The following is a 19,258-nucleotide window of genomic DNA, read 5'->3' as shown; positions in this document are numbered from 1 at the left end:
AATTAGAGATACAGAACCGCCACACTTGCCTTTCTTGACTAATAACTTAGTTAAGGTAAATTGTTTTCCTCTTATTCGGTCCCCAGAATATCAATAAAAGCCTTAAATGTTTCGCTTGAATGGGCTCTGATCAACGCTTGCTATTCCTCCTTTGATAGCTCTGAGGGTCTCATTCCCAGGCTGAGTCACCCTGAGGTTAGCCTTCCAGGCTTCTTTCCTTTGGCCAATGTAGTTATAACTCAGGTGGATGTGCCCTGGTGACTCTGATTTCTATACTCAATTTCAAACAGAGAAAAAAGTATCCCATAGCCACACCCTGTCCACACATCCCATCCAGCTGTCCTATGAAAACAGGCACAGCCAGGTGCATGCAAAGGGAGTACTTCACATTTGACCAGGGAATCAAAGCATTAAACTGAAGGAAGCAAACTCTGAGCGGTGATTCCAAACAACAGGCAGCAGAGGGTAAAAGTTTAAGGCTGGAAGAGCTTTTCCAGCAGCCGCACCACCGCATTTCACAGGTGACTGCCTCTTCGTAACAACGGCTGCCGCAGTAAGAGATGGTGCTGCCTGTACGGTCTGCTTGTCCACGTCTGGCACGGTTAAGCCTTACTCTAAGAGCTCAGGATAAGTACAGCAGGCTAAGTTCACAGACCATTCCAACTCCCTCAAAGAGGAGATGTGACAAGAGTCTGCGGAGGACTCCTGGAAAACTTCTTCACACTTAAAAAGGAAAGAAGGGTGTTTCTTTTTCTGCCTCTGGGCCCCGTTGTATGAGGTGATGGTTAATGCTCCTGCCCCCGTCGTTCAAGCCTGAGGGGAAAACACTCAAGCACCCAGAGCTTCATCCAGGGCTTCCTGCTCTTGTGCCTCTCATTTAAGCCACTTCAGTCGGGCCTTCCTTGGTTGAAGCCAAAAGCATCCCTACTGCTGTCCTGTAACTGGTACCTCCCAATACCCACACCCGGGAAAAACCCACTGACCTCCCGGCCACTGCTTGATTGACATCGTTCTTTCTCCCTGTGGCAATCCCTCCCTTCATACTTGTATTTGTCTCTGGTCTCTATTCTCAGGATCTCCTTTTAAAACTATGACTCCCCCCACCCAGCTTTATGGAGGTATAACTGACAAGTCAAAACTATACATCTTAAGGTGACAGTTTGACATACATATACATACATTATGAAGTTATTACTAAGACTATAAGTTTTAACTTATGATCCATCAATGATTAGTATTTGGTTTAAATGATCCTGTACAGTATAAACTTATCCCTCTGGTTGCGAAGATAGAAAGGCCAGACTTTTTCCTAAAACATATGGCACATGATTTGTCAGATTGGATAGATGATTAGCAAGATTAAAGATGTAATGTGTTGTCAATAAATAGGAAGTTCTTTTACATTTCCATCAGGTTAATGCCAAGAAGCTGTAACACGGATGTTGAGCGTGTGCACCATCTTCCAGTCTATGCTACAGGAAGACGCTGAGGCCCTCACTCTTAGTTTTCTAAAGAAGTGTATTAAACAAGAAAGAAATTCAGGGTAGTGATTCTCTAAATACGTAAATGTATCACAAGACCCCTGCTTTCACAGAAATAAAAAGCAGCCATAAATCCACAGGTCTCTGATGACAGAGGCCCCAGTACAAACACGGGGCCACATTCCATAGGACTCAGTAGACTGCGGGTTGGTGAAATGTCCTCGCATCATAAGGCCGGCAAAGCAAGCTGAAGATGGAAACGGCGGGCACCACGGACCGAGAATCATGAGGACAGTGGCCGCGGCGCTCACAGTGGCTGCGGTGGTGGTGACAACAGGAATAACGCTTAACGTGGATGAAATGCTCACTGGGTGGCAGGGTCTGCTCTGAATGCTTTCCATAAAAGCACCAGGGTGGTTCCCACGGCAAATGGGTCCGTCCTCCTGCTCACTGCTTCTCTCCGCACCTGACTATCAGCGATGACTACAGGGCATGTATAAAAGGTCCTACGGCTGGTCATCTCCCCTGCTTCTTCCTCTACCTCTTCCTATTACTTTCTTCTGGGATAAAGATCCTTCTTCCAGCAAAAGAAAAATATTTACGTGCTTTTTTTGGGTGAGATGGAAAAAATGCACTGGGAAATAGTGAAAAAAACTGAGATCCATTAATTTAACTACAACACAATGAAGCTGATGGGATTCTCCCAGCTGGATTTATTTGGGAACAGAATGAAGAAACACTGCATAATCCTGCACTAAGTCTCTACCAGACAACATTTATGACAATGACAGCAAAACCAGATCTAGGAGCTATTCCAAGCCCTGGAGATTAGCAAATAATCACAGGCTCAAGTCCTAATACAATTCTGGAGAGACATGGAAGGATTCAGAAATTAACTAGCAAAATAGGATTTAAAAAAAAAAGAAGAAAATTTTGACCTCCACGTGCTCTGGTCAGCGTCAGCAAAATTCTACATTCATCTATGTGTAGCCCCATCATTGTACTTCATATTATTTGACAATTATCTCTTGATAAATCTGTCTCCTCCTCTAGATTGGAAACGGCCTGAAGTCAGGAACTGTCCATTTCATCTTACTGACTCCAGGACAGGGCCCCGTTTAGGCAACAACAGTTTACCAGCTCAGTACTAGGAGCTCCCTGGAGTCAGCTTTAGATAAAATCCTAGCTCGGTCCCTTACTAGCAGCGTTATTATGGTTGAGTTCCCTGGTGGTTCCAAGCCTCAGTTTCATCATCTGTAAAATGGGTTAATAGAACCCCCATTGGACTCTGAAGAATGAAAGCTATAATATAGGCAAACTAGTTCAGTAGCTTGTACACAGCACTCAACAAATGGCAAGTATGATAAGGCACTAAACATATTAATGCCCAGACTACGGTGCACTGACCGTGACTGCAGGAAGACACAAAATAAGGGAAAATGGCCAGCCGTGGCCGTAAGAAACTCCCAGCCCTCGTATAGCAGAGCACTCGCCGTTGATGCCTGGTACCCCAGGGACAGCAAGGACTAACTCTGACAGTTTCCCAGGAGTCTGTCCATGACTGACCTTGGAGCCCACGGGGCTGACTGGAGACCCTCTCACAGTCAGTGCCCGGATTACATCAGCTTAACTCTGTGCCTTCAGTCTCAGCTGCGCCATCTTCTTATAATCATGTTAAATGTTCTTCTTAAGCCAGGCCAACAACATGAACTGACAAAAGGAGTCCCTTATTCCCCTCATGTGTAGAAACACGACTACTCCACACAAATAGTTAAAAATCGCTAACACTTTCATACTATCTGTATTACTTACACCTAACAACAAAATCTGCTCTATTCTATCTGAAGCAGGCAGTTTGCCATGATGGAAATGGAATAGATAAAGGTGCATGTGATGGGCTGAATAACGACCCCCAGAGATGTCCACATCCCAATCCCTGGAACCCGTGAATATGTTGCCTTACGCTCAAAAAGAACTTTACAGGTACGATTATGAAAAGATCTTGATATGTGGAGATTATCTTGTCACAAGGGCCCTTGTAAGAAGAGACAAAAATTCAGAGAGGAGGCAACGTGACCACACAGGGAAGGAAAGGAAAGAACGTAAAGCGATACAGAGCCCGGAGCCGGGAATGAGGTCGGGCCCAGAAGCTGACAAATGCAGGAGGTGGGGTCTCCCCTGGAGCCTCCAGACAGAGCCGGCCCTGCTGACACCTGAGGCTGAGCCCTGTCAGGTCAATTTTGAAGTTCTGACCTCCAGGACTGTAAAATCATAAAGACATATTGTTTGAAGCTGCTAGGTTTGTGGTAAGTTGTCACATTAGCAATAGGAAACTAACACAAAATATAATCAATAGATAATAATTATAAGTGAATAATTAGGAAATAGCTCTCTGTGATCTATAACTTACAAAGCATTTTACAGACATCTACTTTTTCAGCAATCAAATCCTAACCACCCTACCAGAAGTTATGAAGTCCATTACACAAAGGGAACCATATAAATTACATAATAGTGCAGATATGCACACGCCGATTTTCTACTTTGAAGGCAGGAAAGTTTCTTTAATGACATTTAATACAAGAGACCCATTGTCTACTCCTGGATCCTCTGTGTCTCCTAAGAGAGGACAGTTGGGAGCCCACTTAAAACTTGACTTTAACCACTAGCTTGTGGTCACAACTGTGTCATTCATCTGTGCTTGCCCCACCGCGGTGTTGAGCCCAGTGTTCCATTCGGTGCTGGTTGGTGTTCCATCAATGTTGGCCAATTTAATAAATGACTGAATAAATGAAAGACTGAATGAGAAAAACTCAGAGCCTCAGCCAGGTTCTGCTTTTGATCATTTAGATGGCGTTTCCTTCCAAATTAACCAAGAAGGACCTGGTGCTACAATAAAAAGAAGCAGCTTAGCAAAAAGTAAAAAAAAAATTTAAAGTTAAAAAAAAGTAAAAAGTTTAAAAATAGGTTTTTGTTTTTTTCTAAAAAAAGGCCAACAAAAATGAAACCAGACAATCAAATAAATGATAGAAGGTTCTACTTTTAGTTAGGCTATAAAAGTCACAAAAAACCATCGGTCCCACTGTAAGCATGAGAAAACAATAAATTTAGAAATCTTTTGTCATAAAAGATACCGAAAGAGATGTGGATGCAAGTCTGAACGAACAGAATTCCAGACAGAGACGAGCCCTAGATTCCACAGCTTCCACCGCTGGGCACGAGTAGGCGGAAGGCAGCTGCGGTTGGTAAAGAAACTCTGCTGGCATGAGGAGGGATGAGCCACATGTTGCCCAGCCAGGCCTGGCTCTTGGCAGATTGGAAAATGCAGAGACAGCCAGCCCTCACTGCAGCCCAGTCTCCCTCCTGGTCTTTTTGCTCAGCAAGCATCGGCGCTGGAGGAAGCTGGCAGCTGGGTGGAAAGCAGAGAGAGATCACATAACCTCACACGCAGACCCCAACCTCTACCACTCAGCCAGGTCTCACCGCTGAGAGGAGAGGAGACATGAAATTCAGTTCGACTACTCCTTACGACAGAGGGATCAGGCTCATCACCTTCGCCGCCTGACCAGGGAAAGGGTAGGGCTTCCCGAGGAAAAGTGCTGTCCACCATTTAAAAAGCAGGACGAGTGAAGAAGCAGGAAAAATGTGACCCATAGCTAAGAAGAAAGAGATTAAAAGGAGAACAACAGAGAACTAAAGGGTTGGAAGTAACAGACAAGGACTTAAAAATCACTACTACGAATATGCTAAAGAATTTAAGGGAAAATGTACAAAATGGGTGAAAAGATGGAGAATTTCATCAGAGTCATAAAAACTCTAAAAAGGAAGCAAGTAGAAACTGTAGAACTGATGAATACAATATCTGGAACGATTAACTCATTGGAGGGGCTTAATGGTTAACTGGACACAACAGAGAAGATGCGTAAACCCAAAGCTAAGACAAGAAAAACTATCCAAAATGAAGCACAGAGTGAAAAAATAAAAAAAGTCAAACCCTGGGCATCAGAGTTCTATGGCATACGTGCAAATGGCCGGATATACATGCAGTTGCCACCTGAAAAGCAGAGAAAGAAAGGAGGAGAATTGTTGGAAGGGATACCAAATGAGAATTTTCAAAGAGGGTTGAAAATCACTAATTTAAGACAGCGAAACCCCGAGCAAGATAACAGACAGAAAAGTCATACACAGGTCAACCTGCTAAAAACCAGAGTGAAAAGATAGAGGCAATGAAATGACATGTTTAAAGAGCTAAGAGAAAAAAAAAAGAAAAAAAAAAACATGCACAAACATTGGCAACCTAGACATCTATATTCATGGAAAATAGTCCTAAAAATAAAGGTGAAACAAAGGCCCAAACAAAAGCTGGGAAAATTCATGCTGCACTACAAGAAATGGTAAACAAAGTTCTTCAGACTTGAAGAAAATGAACACAGAGAAAAATCATGATAGGCAGAAAGCAATGGTGATCAGTGGGGCAAATATCAAGGAAAATATAAAATAATATAGTTTTCAATTTCTTTAAAGGACAATTGGCTATTTGAAGCAAATAGAGCAACGTATTATAGGATTATAATACACAAAGAAATAAAATATGACAATAATAATACAAAAAAAGGCAGAGTAAATAGAATTACACTATTGTAAGGTTGTTAAATGTTTCATGAAGTTGTAACAGTTACTCACGGTAAAGTGTGATGAATTAATTATACATATTGTAATCTAGAATAACCATTAAAAATAATACAAAAAATGGTGAAACTAAATAGCAATAGGGTAATAAAATATAATACAAAAGCCATCCGAAACACACCCACAAAACCTCAATTTCCAAATAAAGAAATAAAGAACAGAAAGAGAAAATGAGTAAGAACTAAGATAATAAAATTAAACCCAAGAACATCCCATGTAATTATGGTAAGTGTAAGATATATTCAACACTCCAATTAAATATGGGTTTACAAAAAGACCCAACTGTTTACAAGAGACACGTTTTTAATATAAAGACAGAAAGTGAAAATAAAATGATGAAAAAAATATACATTGCAAACACTAACCACAGGAAAGCCAATGTGTCTAGATTAGCATAAAAAAAAACTGAACTGTGAAAGTATCATCAGTGATAAAGATGGATATTTCATGATAAAATAGCCATTAATAAAGCCCAAAATTTGTTCTCTGCTTAGACTAACAGGCTTGATAAATCCTCTTTTTTCAGCATACAATTTCAGGAGGTGTATGATCTCCTGTGTGTTTATGAATCTCTATTTAAAACCTCTTTTCAAAGTCACACTATCTTTAAATACAATGATTTTATTTTCAGGCACGTAACCCCCTCAATTATCATCTACTTGATTCTTTCATGTCAGTTACCTGGAACTTCACCTTCTGGTTGATGTCCTGCACGCAGAACTGCTTCAGGAAGCGCTCATCCTCACTCCAGAAGAGGCGGATGTCGGGGATGTCGTAGAGGACCATGGCCAGCCGCTCCAGCCCAAGGCCAAAGGCCCAACCGATCTGATCTTCAGCACCAGCTACAAAGAAGAAAAAAGACAAGACAACAGGTTAAAAAAGCACAAGGGCAATACTCCAATATAAAATAAAAAGTTTAAAAAAAACAAAAAGAGCACGAGGGTCCACAGGTCCATCCCACTCCTGACACCCACCCAGATAAGGCTGTGGTGAGTACCGACCAGAAGGGTGCTGGGGGGCGGGCCGCGGAGACACCCAAGGGGACCCCCATCTCACAGTTTTCGTGCTCCCCACATCCCTCGCTCCCCTCCCCGAGGCACTCTGGAGTCGAACTTCTCTAATACTGTCTTTCATTTCTGCTTAAATCCCAGGCTGGCTAAGCCCTGGTTCCTGCCTCTGAGATACTTTCCTGTAATCTGCGCTCCCCCTTTTTCCAACATTCAGCCTCTGTGTTCAGGTTACAGAGAGGAGAGAAAACACAGGCTCTGTCCCCAGGTGGCTTACGAGATGGGCAGGTTTGTTCAAAACATGCCACAGTGGACCACTGATATTCAGGAAGTGTGTGTCCAGCCTCCAAGAACCCTCAGTTTACTAGAACACACACTGACTCTTAGTAAAAGCTGCCCCAGTAACACACAAGGAGCAAGCCTGCCAAGGTGACATGCACACGCGGCACCAGCCCCTCCGAGGGTGAGCGTGTAGTTCAGACCTATGGCAACACATGAAGTCTCGGGTTCGTTCACGTGAAGCAGAGTGAGACGGAAGACACAAACTGCTGTGCGAAGGGGGCAAGGGAGCAACGCCCAGCACAGGGAAGAGCTCACGAGACAGCGTCATTTCGACTGGACTCTGAGGGGTGAGCAGGACGCTGGGGGCGCTGAGATGGCTCAGGACGCCCACCCCCACGCACACGCCCTGCGAGGGGACCCCTTAGGGACCGCTCCCCAATCCCTAGGGTTTCTCTGCTGGGATTAGGTTACTTTATGCAAGTCCATCTTAGCAAACTCCAGAGAGTCTCCTGCTGGCTTAGGAGAGCTGAGCTGACGTGAAGAGAGGAGGCCCAGGTGTGGCCAGACCTGGAGGGGGGCCTCCGGGAGCCAAGGGAGGCCCTGGCGGCAGCAAGAAGATGGGAAGCTCACTCCCGCGATCGTGAGGAAATGGATTCTCCTGACAGCCCGAATGAGGGAAGACAGGACCCTGAGCTCCAGAGGAGAACGTGGCCTGGTGACACCCTGATTTCAACCTGTCGAGACGCTGGGCGGGGGACCAGGCCCTGTGCACCGGACTCCTGACGCACGGCGGTCGTGACACAACAAGTGCATGCTGCTTCAGCCACTAAGTATGAGGTTATCTGTTACCCAACACGAAAAACTAACGCTGCTCCAAATGCAGAGAAAGATGCAGGCAAGTTCCAGACTGAAGGAACGTCTTCACCGGCCGGGCAAGCTTCAGGCAGGAGAGACACGGCAGAGAGGACCTGCCTCCGGCCAGGGGCTGGCGCCACTGCCACTTACAAATGAAACCCCAAGGATAAACTACAACAACGGCAGCCACGAAGAAGTGTGAGCCTCGCTGGATGATCTGTTTAAAAGATGAATGGATAAAAATATTCAAAGTGAGATCTCAAAAGGAAAAGGTACAGAGAGAGAGAATGCGGCAGTAGCGGGAGGGAAGACACGCAGGGAGAAAAGCACGTGGCCGGGCAAGTGCAGAGCCACCTGTGTCCTGAGTAAGATGCCCTCTCATGCGAGGCAGCGGGGAAGGGGGGCTTAACACAGACAGCGGGGTCACGAAGGAGGGAGCACAGCCCCTGACCCCTGGCCGGCTGCCTAGAAGAGCAGCTAAGGGTGAGGCACCCTCTTTCGAGTAAGTCATACTGATGCCTGAAAACCATAGAGAAGGCTGCAATGAAAAATGTAAAAATGAATAGGAGTGTGACACACTGCTTTTGTGTCCTAAAAGAATAATCTTCTCTTTAAATGGCACTGCCCAGGCCTGGTGGTGTGGTTCCGCACGCCGAGCACTGCGTGATCCCAGTGCCCTCGGTGACTGCTGGTCACACTATTTATCCTGGTAACAATTTGGAAAATGCAGCAGCACATACAAAGGTCCGTAACAACGCTCAAACTCTTTATCCTTCTGATTCCATTAGGAATTTATCCTAAGGAAATAATTCAACAGAAGCAAAAAGATAAATGAAGGAAGATATTCAAAGCTGTATAACTTATTACAGCAAGAACATGAAAACAACCTAAACGCCCCAAATTAGGGAATGCCTTAAAGTTATAGTACAGTTTAGTGTAGTCATTAAAAATCATAATTATACAAATAAATGTTGATCAAGTGACAGACTATAAGAAGTTATGAAAAATGTCTATGATAAAATGAGCATGTACTATGCCACTACTATTTAATACAGGTGTACATGAGGGTTGTAACGTAAAAAAATAAAAACAAAATCTGATAAGTAAAAGACGGTAACAGCGCATTTTTATCTTGTGTTTATCTTAAGTAAGCTTTTCATTTGCTTGAGGATCGTTTTCTCCTTTTCTGTGAATGTCGTCATATCATATTTTTCACCCATTTGAAAAATGAGATTGCTGCTCTTTTTCTTGCCTACTTCTAGGGCTTCTGTGTTATTCTTGTTTTGCTTTAGGAAAGTTTCAGAAGATGGGGAAGAAAGGGAGGGTAACGGATGGAAGGAGCAAAAGCTAAGACACTAAAAATTGCTGGATGTGAAATAAACTCAAATACCCTGAATCTACTGCTCTTTCAATTACAGATACTGGGCTCTAGATGGTAGGTTTTATCTAAAAATTTCATAATAAAATCTAAAAGAGTTAATAATTAAGGAAAAAGTCTAACTCACAAAGCAACATTAATATTCCACCTCTCTTTATTATTTTTTTATTTGAAAAGACGTTTCAGAAACATGTTTTAAAGTTGTTTGAAAACTAGTACCGTTATGCGATGTCATGGTTATAAAAGGAAAGCAGCAGCTGTCTGTTTCGGGGGTGGGGGTGGGGGAGAACTGCGCAAGTGGAGGAAGACGGGGGGACTTTATACCATGTGCCTTTTCTATCAAGTGTGAGGAGAAATATTCCAGATAAAAATGTTCATGGCTAGATAAAACACAGTAGTTTCTCTTGTTTATTTTTGAGAAGTTATAAGAACAAAGCACTCCTCCCCTGACACAGCGGTGCCAGACCTTCAAGAAAATCACGTGACTAGCGAACATGGGTTACAAGCTGAACTGACCTCTTTATTTCTATGAGAGCCAATATATTTCCAAGCCTGGAAAATCAGTGTCATTATCCGTGGGGTTTCAGAAAACGACCACAAGCTCCTGCATATCCTCCCCTTGAATCCCAGTGGGCTGTGACTGCTTCAACCCACAGGGTGTGAGGGAAGTGAGGCTACGTGACTTCCAAGGTTACGTTAGAGAAAGCCACCCAGCTAGTGCCTGGTGGCTTGGAATGCCCGCTCTCCAGACACTCCCTCCCAGGAATCTCCCTGCAGAACACCCTCTCTTAGAACCCAGCACTCCCTCCCAGGAATCTCCCTGCAGAACACCCTCTCTTAGAACCCAGCCGCCGAGCTCTGAGCAGCAGTCACACGCAGAGGCCACGCGAGGCACTCCAACGGACAGTCCCAGGTGAACCCCGTCATCCTAGCCTCGCGGCAGGCAGGTGAGTGAGGCAGATTCAGGAGGATTCCATGTGCAGCATGAACAGAGAAAAACAAAAAACTATAACAGAACATTAACAAATGGAACCCAGCGATACACAAAAGGACATTGTATCACGACTGGATTTATCCCAGGAATGCAACGTTAGCTCAGCATATGAGAACCAATCAGTGTAATTCATTTAATAAGCTGCTTAAAAAAGAAAACATGATCATCTCAATAGATGCAGAAAAAGCAACTGGCAAAATTCAACATCCATTCATTATAAAAACTCTCAGCCAATGAGGAACACAGGGGACTTCTTCAATCTAATAAAAGACACAATAAAAAAACCAACAGCTAATAGTATACTCAATGGTGAAAGGCTGGTTGCTTTGCCCTCAGGGTCGGGTTGAAGAGAAGGATGTCTACTCTTGCTATTTCTATTTCTGTCTGAGTTCCCAGCTAGTGGAAAAAAAAGGTAAAGAAGAAATAAAAGCAGCTTAATAGATTGGAAAGGAAAGAGTAACACTGTCCTTATTTGTAGATGGCATGACTGTTTACATAAAAATTCCTCGGGAACGTATCTGACAGGAAACCGATACATGAATTTAGGAAGATCACATATATACAATAATCCACATGGTGTGTGGGACTCGGGGCCTCAGTCCCACGTGGCTGTCAGTAAGGACAGGCCTGAGAGGACGCCAGGCGCAGGCCAGCAAGGGGCCATCCCATCAGCACCTGAAATCCCAACCAGCTCGTGTGTCGAAGCTCAAGGACTAGACCTCCACGAGGAGCAGGGAACAGCTGGCCTCCGGCTTCCTGCCGCTGCCCACAACCCTTGATTCTCACAATCATTCTTACTGAAAAGCCTGCTTGTGACAATCTATTACCAGGAAGGGCTGTAAGAAAGGGCGTCTATTCGCTGAGCTGTACCAGATTCTGTTTTTGAAACACTTTGTTTTGGTCCCATCTAGATCTGCTTCTTCTGAGTTGCAAACCCTGCACTGAGCTACCGGCCTATTACATTCGTAAGGTGCCAGGAACTCCTTGTCAAGAATGCCGGTCACTAGGTCGCTCAGTCTTCCTGCGAGTCTTCATGAAATAAGCTGGTCTCAGATCTAAGAAAATGGGAACAGGAAAAGCTTCCTTCTCGTGAACAACTGGATTCTTTTCAGTTTAAGGATATCGAGACTTACGTAACCGATCCTAATCTACTCCTTACTTTGGCCCCGTGGACGCTTAGAGCCATCCTTTCAAGGTCACCTCTACAGCGGTACGTTTCGCTGTGTGACTCTTGTCCCAGTTTTATTTTCTTATCCTTACATCCTCTTTGTCCTGATTATCTGAACTACTTACTTTATCCTCTTGCACATACTTTTATACGGCACTCCCACTTCTCTACGGAAGAAAGAGAGCCATAAATAACTAGACACTTAAAGGTATTGTCATCCCAGACAGGTCTAATTTTCAGGTCTTTGGCAATCCTCAGCTGTAATTTGTTGCTGGGTGCTCCTGGGCTGACAGGGTTTTAAGGCAGTAGTTTTTTCTACATTCCAGTACTGGAGGGTTCCAGTAAACTAGACTCTGGAGCATAAAACTGACTGTAAAGAAGCACCTCGGTCAAACAGAATATTCCGGATGGGAGGCACTCAGGTTTTCCCTCCTCCTTCTCCTCTTCTTGTTTTTAAACTTTCCCATCTCTGGACTCTTATCTCACATTATTTTGGTTTTGTATGTAGGCTGACCTTCTTAGAAAGATTTTCAGTCACTAATCCCCTTACTCTGCTCTGTTTTCTTCAGAGAATATCACCACTTAGACCCCAAAACTTTTCATATTTTGTTTACTGTTTACTGTCAGACTCTGCCGGTAGCATCTGACCCACGGGCTCAGGACCTGGGCTGGTTTCCATCTCTGACACATCTGGAGGGGCTGGACCAGTGTCCAGCATGTACAAGGGCTCAGGCATTGTGAGGAAATGAGTGAATGGCAGGAAGGCAAGGTTTTGAGATTTTTCCACTTTTTAGTTTATTGGCTACATTTACATGGGTTGTATTAGGAAGAATCTCATACTTAAAATGAAGTTTTCAACACAGGCAGTGACCTTCTTTAATCTTTTATCTGTCAGAGAGTGTATCCATCATGAGGTGACATGAGAGATACCATTTCGGAAAAGACATCTCAGAAAAGAGAGAATTGGAACAGAAACGAAAGGAATGACAGGAAAACTGAATGTTCTGTCCCCTCACCCTGCCTCCGTCACTGTCACCGAGCTTCTTTCATGCTGGGCGGCAGCTCCCGGGGCCTAGGATCTGAGCTGCTTCTGCTCCAAGCTTCCTTCCTTCCAGCTTATTTTCTTCCCTAGTGACCGAACCCTGCACCCTGAGATTCCCTCTCATAGATGGTTTTGTTGCAAAGCCAAAGGTCAAATTAAAATTTTAAACTATTACATAGTGGAACAAATTTTTTATTATAGTAAGTACTTCCCTGTTAATAGGGGCTGATTTCTAGGAATTCTTTGGCTCAATGAACTGACACTTTCCCAAAATAACTGTGAAAAGAAACACTGAAACAACCTAGCAATTAACATTCATATTTTATAGAACTTAACCAATTACAAAGCACTTCACCTATATTACCTTGATTTTGATCCTCACCATGATCCTGTGGGGGATGTCAGACTGCTATTATTAGCGATGTTTCAAAAGTAAATACCATTTAAGCAAGATCACACAGACACTGGGACTCAAACCTATGTTGTTGTTGTCTTTTTCACTTCAAGTATATATCCAGTGAATGTTCCCCCAGATTCATGTTCAAACATTAGCTTAGAGAGGAGGCTCTGTTCAAAGTATTTCAAAACACCAGAAAGTTCCACTTATGTCTGTGTACTTTCTGTTTTGTTATTGCCAGTTTCCTGATGGACTTTGTCGTTATTCCATGAAAGCTAGTAAAATGATTTGCATACACAGCTGTTTAAATATATCAGTAGGTTTCTCTGAAGGTGGGGTTTCATGTCTCCAAGCGTGCCTTTCACCCTGCACCTGACCAATACACACACAGAGCTGCAGAGGGAGCTTGGGGCCAGCGTTTAGCATCAGTGTCGGACAAACGCCTCTGCTGCCCTTGACCGTTAGTTACAACGACAGCCACTCAGGGACAAAAGGCCCAAGTATCCCAGCACGACACTGCACAGCCACAGGCAGGCCTAGAGAGGCCAGCGTAGCTACATGAATTCTGATTTCTTCTCTTCCCACCGTGGACTTAGTACTTGATCCCCTGCTTTCCAGCTACAATCCTTGAACTGTTTCCTCAGAGACTTGTCACTGGATGACTGACTTTCTGAGCTGTGCCCGGAGAGCAATCTCCCACCTGAAACTTCTCTAGTTTATACATCCTTGGTGCCACACGCTTCTGCCAATAAGTCCTTCACACGATCCAAGGCGGACCTCTTTGAAAAGAACCTTTCCATGGAACGGAACAGACTGTGATCGGATTCTACAAGCCTTGAAAACCGTGGTCCTTCCTACGTTCTGAGCTGGGCTGCGTCCTCATCAACATTCTCTAATAAAACCTTTAACGCCCATCTTAAAACACTCCCTTTGGAACATTCGCCTTGCCTTTCTGGGTCCTAGACTTTGGTTTTCTTAATAAAGGAGACAGCAATTTCTGGTGCATATACTAATCAACAGTACATGAAACAATCCCCAGTGGTCTTACCCAGTCAGAATTCTCCTTATAATGTCTCCAGCTTCCCTTACGGATCTATGTCCTAAAAATCTGTACCCTTCCAACAAGGGAGAAAAATAAAAGCAAACATATGGAGGCAGAAACATGAAATGGAGTTGAGTTGACCAAGTTGACAATAGTACAGGGTAATTCAGAACGTTCTGAAAATGTAAAGGCAATGGTCATGCCTTGCTTAGCACTTATTAAGAGTTAAAAACTAAACATATTGACTTGGGACTTCCCTGGCGGTCCAGTGGCTAAGACTCCGCGCTCCCAATGGAGGGGGCCCGGGTTCGATCCCTGGTCCTGGGCTGACAGGGAACTAGATCCCACATGCTGCAACTAAGAGTTCACGTGCCACAACTAACTAACTAAATATTAAAAAATAAATAAATATATTGACTTGAGTATAATCAACCGAGAACTCATCTCCCACTTCGTATACCTCCTTTTGACTGGCCGCCAAAATATAGTAGTTTTATCCTTTACCCCTTTCCCTCACATTTCAATCTAAGGTCCTAGAACTCAGGAGAATTAAGTACTATTGTGCAGCACATTGCAAATAAAGGTCTGCAGCGAGCAAAAGCCGGCCTTCCTAACAGTTTACTAGCTTTGGACATTGTCCATTTTTGAGAGAGCAGTTGCTTTTGTTTGATTGTTTGTTGTATTTTGTTTTTAACTGCCTGAATTGCATACAGCACTGCAGGTAACAATATATTCCCAAAATTTGTATGTGAGACTTTTTTTTTTAACCAAACCACATTGTAAGTGCACTAACATGGTCATTAATTATAAACACTTTCAACTAAATGGGGATTCTTCGTACACCAATTTTCATAAGGTGACCACGACCGTAATAGGTATTTGAGGAATACTTGGCAAACCCTATACGGAATTATTAGTGTCGGGATACGCTTTTACCTACTTCAAATGTATCGTTAACGTTTCTTATTAACAAGAGTTATCAAAACTGGGCCACAGCAAAAAGTGAACTAGGATTGAGAGGTCTTTCAGGAAGAAAGGAGCAGAAATGGAAAGTGTAACCCCCGGAGCCCAAATGACAAGAACGATGTGGCCTTGGGGACAGGCCTTTGAATGGCGGCCAACACAGTCCTGCCCACAGGTGCCACTGACCATGAAACACAGAGGTATAGGGCCAGCTCCAACTGGAGAGAGTAACGCGGCCCAGCCCCTGGCTGCCAGGGGAAGCACTGTGGAAGAATGCTCTCTTCCTTCTTAGTGTGGAGGACATGAAAACCGCTTAGGTGACTTATAAACACATTAACCCATCCCTAAAACTCCTGAAGTATTAAGTTGGATGTACTTATCTATTCCTTTCTGTTACAGAACCAAGGAATAATGCGTCTCGCCTCGTAGTCTGAAAAAGTGTGCCTTCGTATCTGTTAGAAAAATGACTCCAAAATAAAAGTTAATAGTGCTCTATTTCTTGTCACACTGTTATAATATTTTAACCATGCAAGGGATTTAATTTAGAGTAAGTAATGCCACTGTCACTTAAATATATGAATGATAAAAGAAACGTGAGCTGTTCTAAATTCCACAATTCCCGAGTAATGACAATTAATGAAACCCTCTTTCCTAGTGGGAGTTGTTTTTGGCAGCAGATAAAGGAGCTGCTGAGCCTTTTAGGATGTGCTCTCCCAAACGAGTTGCTTCTCTCTTCATCATTATCCAAGATATAATTAAAAGATGACATTTAAAACAAACTAATAGTCAAGCAGTATCCCACCCTCAGAGGAAAAGCAGCTGAGAAGCAACACTTTGCCTCCACTGAGAGCTGGTAGAAACTTCTGGATAAAGCCCGCTGCCCAACATCTGCCTTCTGTGCTGCACCTGTCTGCCTGGTGCATCAATCCCACCTGTCAATACACGAAAAGTTGCATGAGATTATCACTGGCTGCTATTGCGTAGACAGATATTAATTGGGTTGTTTTACCGCTGTGGACATGTTCTCTGACCTTTCCAAACAGAAAACAAGTCAATAGGAGTATCTTACACAGACTTCTATTTTCGTCCTCAGCTTGCTCCAATAGTCTAAAATTCAGAGTTACATGTTTATGGTCTTTACTGTTTTAGACCATCTATCTAGCGACTATCTACATGCAGAGGAAAATCAGCCTTTAATGTTAGCCTGAACCCAGTTCAGTAGCCTTTAGGACCTCTCAGCTGCGCCGTGTGGTTTGCGGGATCTTAGTTCCCTGACCAGGGATCGAACCCGGGCCCTCAGTGAGAGCGCCAAGTCCTAACCACTGGACCGCCAGGGAAGTCCCGAAGCCAAGTTATTTATCAAAACGCAAAAGAAGATTTCTGAGCAAAAGCCAAACAGCTTGATCCGGTCTATTCCCAAATATCTTAAGGACAAGTTAACCAAAACTTTCTTGGCAAAGCTGTTTGAGTCACGCTTCCCTTCTTATTTTCAAACCGTAACCCCATCCTCTGTCCCCTCATTGGCACCCCCCAGTGTTCTCTCTCGTACGAAGCCAAAGTAATCAGGGCTTGATTGGAGGCCCGGGGCCAATGTCCACCTTGGAACTGTCCAGGGCCTGACCCGCTCAGCTGTGGGCACTACTTACAACAAACTTGAACAAATACGGCTCAGGACCGAACACAACCCTAAAGGGATACTGCTTGTTTGCACTCTAAGGGAATGTGCACACGGCGCTAACATTACACGACGTCACCTATCGGCTCCCCACTGTACGAAAGCCAGGGATGTAATAATCATTCGAATGTAACAATAATAAGCCCCAATAGTATTAAGAACACACTGAATGGCTTTTTTTTCTATCAACATATGATAATATACATCATTCCAGAAGCTTTTAGTCTACGGATATGGTTCCATCCACCCCCCCCCCCGCAAAAAAAAGGAGATACAGCAAAACAACCACTGAAAGGCCAATCTGCCTATGACCCAAGAGGTCGAAAGCAAGGGTACCAGATGTCCTCCCATGGGTGAACGGCTACACAAATAGTGGGACATCCACGCCACGGAACACTGACCCACACAACACAAAGAAATGGACTTTGTAGGGACAGAGGAAGCAACTTTCATGAATCTACAGAGAGTTATGCCCAGTGGAAAATACCAATCCCCAAAAAGGGTATAGACTATATGATTCCATTGCTATAACATTTTAAATAACAGAATTTTATAAATGGAGAACAGATTGGTGACTGCTAAGGGTCAGGGACAGCAGATCCGGGTGAGGGCGAATATGATTATAAAAGGGTAATGTGAAGGATCCTTGTGGCAATGGAGTTATTTTGTATCTTGCCTTTGGTGGTGAATAGGTGAATCTACACATGATAAAACTGTATAGAACTAAATACACAAACAAATGAATCCAAGTCAAACTGGGAAATGTGCATAAGATCAATGGATTGTGTCACCGCCAATAACCTGGTGTAGCTGGACTATAGTTTGGCAAAATGTTACCACTGGGGGAAACAGGATAAAGGGTACACAGAATCTCTCTGTTCTTATAGCTGCAAATGAACCTACTATTATCTCCCAAAATTTCAATTTAAAAAAAAAGAAAAAAGAAAAAGCAAGTGCAGCTCTGTACATTTGTGGAGGGCGAAATCCTGCCTCCCCATCGTGGCAGTCTGGTAAATCCTTCCTAACTGGGCTGTCTACAGTTCTGACAGGTCAAGTGAGGCCCCTCGACACTCACCAGGCAGGGGGATGCCAGTGCCCTACGCCCTCACTTCTCTCCCCTCTCTTTACCCCTTTCCCATTAACCCACCCAGGTCACATCCAACTATTACTTCTATACCAAGATGCACCATGAATAAAGGGGAACTTTTTAACTTGATAAATAGTATTGATTGGATCCCTGAATGAAGAAATTTTCATGCCTTTTCTCCCAATATAAATCTGAGCTCCCCTGGGGAATCTGCTCTTGCCCTGTCCCCTTCCTTTTTCTGGACATTTCTGGGCTCTCAGAACCTGATGGAGAGGAGGGGACGGGCAGGAAACAGACTCATTTTCTGGGTCAGGGCAGCCTGTGTACAAATAGGCAAGACAGTTCTTTAGCAGGAGGGTTCTGCTTGCTGGGAAGAATGTGGAAGCTGGGTAGAGAAGAATCTCTCAGTGAGTAGAGGCCAGGTGTTCCGTTTCTAGGAAACTCCCCAGGAGTGAGTGCCCAAGAGAGGAAGGAAGCCGGCCCTTCCGTGTTCCACAAGGGTCTGGTGATGGGCCCCTCCCTACCCAACGCAGCCCCTGGCCTTCGGTAGAGCTTGGAGATCTCAGAGAGCCGCTGCAGACGGACAGGGGCTGCGTCTTCTTCAGAGCAGAATGGGACCCTGTGGAAGTTTTTCCCTAATCACCACCGTTAATCTAAAGAACAGACAGGTTGGGAGCACTGACTCTGCACCCAGCCCCGTCCTGCTGCCCCACTCACCAGCCGGGCGACCCTGGGCCAGTTATTTACTTACTGTCTCTCTGACTCCACTTCTCTGTCTGTAAAGTTGGGACAGTCAACAGAACCCCCTCGTGGAGCCTTCGTGAAGCTCCTGTGAGTTATTAGTTATTACCCAAAAGAGGCCTAGAGAAAAGGAAGGGCTCTGCAGGTGCTCGTGACGGTCACCACCCAGGTCTGTGGAGACGCAAACCCAGAAAGCAGCAAAGACCACGCTCCCCTGGACCCTGCACTGCGAGCAGGTAGCTCACGTCAGAGGCCGACAAATCCTCTCATGTTCGCGGAGGTTCTCTTGTTGCTTCAGGACAATGTTAAATGGAATATTCCCGCTGTTGGCAGAGGTCCCAAAGGCTAAGAGAGGTGGATGGTGGACATGCCATGGGACAGCGCCATGAGTTTGCTCACCACCCCTCTGCCACCTCCATGCTGTTAGGGAAGCTGAGATTTCACTGTGTTATTGGAG

The 19,258-nt window shown here is 44.3% G+C and overlaps 1 protein-coding gene across 6 annotated transcripts in view; it reads right to left on the bottom strand.

The window, feature by feature from the left end:
- Positions 1 to 19,258, bottom strand: part of FARS2 (phenylalanyl-tRNA synthetase 2, mitochondrial) — a 383,657-nt gene that overhangs the window by 166,022 nt on the left and 198,377 nt on the right. For all 6 annotated transcript variants that reach the window (XM_027128280.1, XM_027128279.1, XM_027128281.1 and 3 more), the window contains one exon: positions 6,852 to 7,012. In XM_027128280.1, the coding sequence (XP_026984081.1) occupies positions 6,852 to 7,012 (161 nt within the window). The remainder of the gene's footprint in view (positions 1 to 6,851; positions 7,013 to 19,258) is intronic.

Source organism: Aethalodelphis obliquidens, unplaced genomic scaffold (assembly GCF_003676395.1).
Source record: "Aethalodelphis obliquidens isolate GAN/ISIS:26980383/991018 unplaced genomic scaffold, ASM367639v1 scaffold34, whole genome shotgun sequence".
Lineage (NCBI taxonomy): Eukaryota > Metazoa > Chordata > Mammalia > Artiodactyla > Delphinidae > Aethalodelphis > Aethalodelphis obliquidens.
This window is presented reverse-complemented; position numbering and strand designations above follow the sequence as displayed.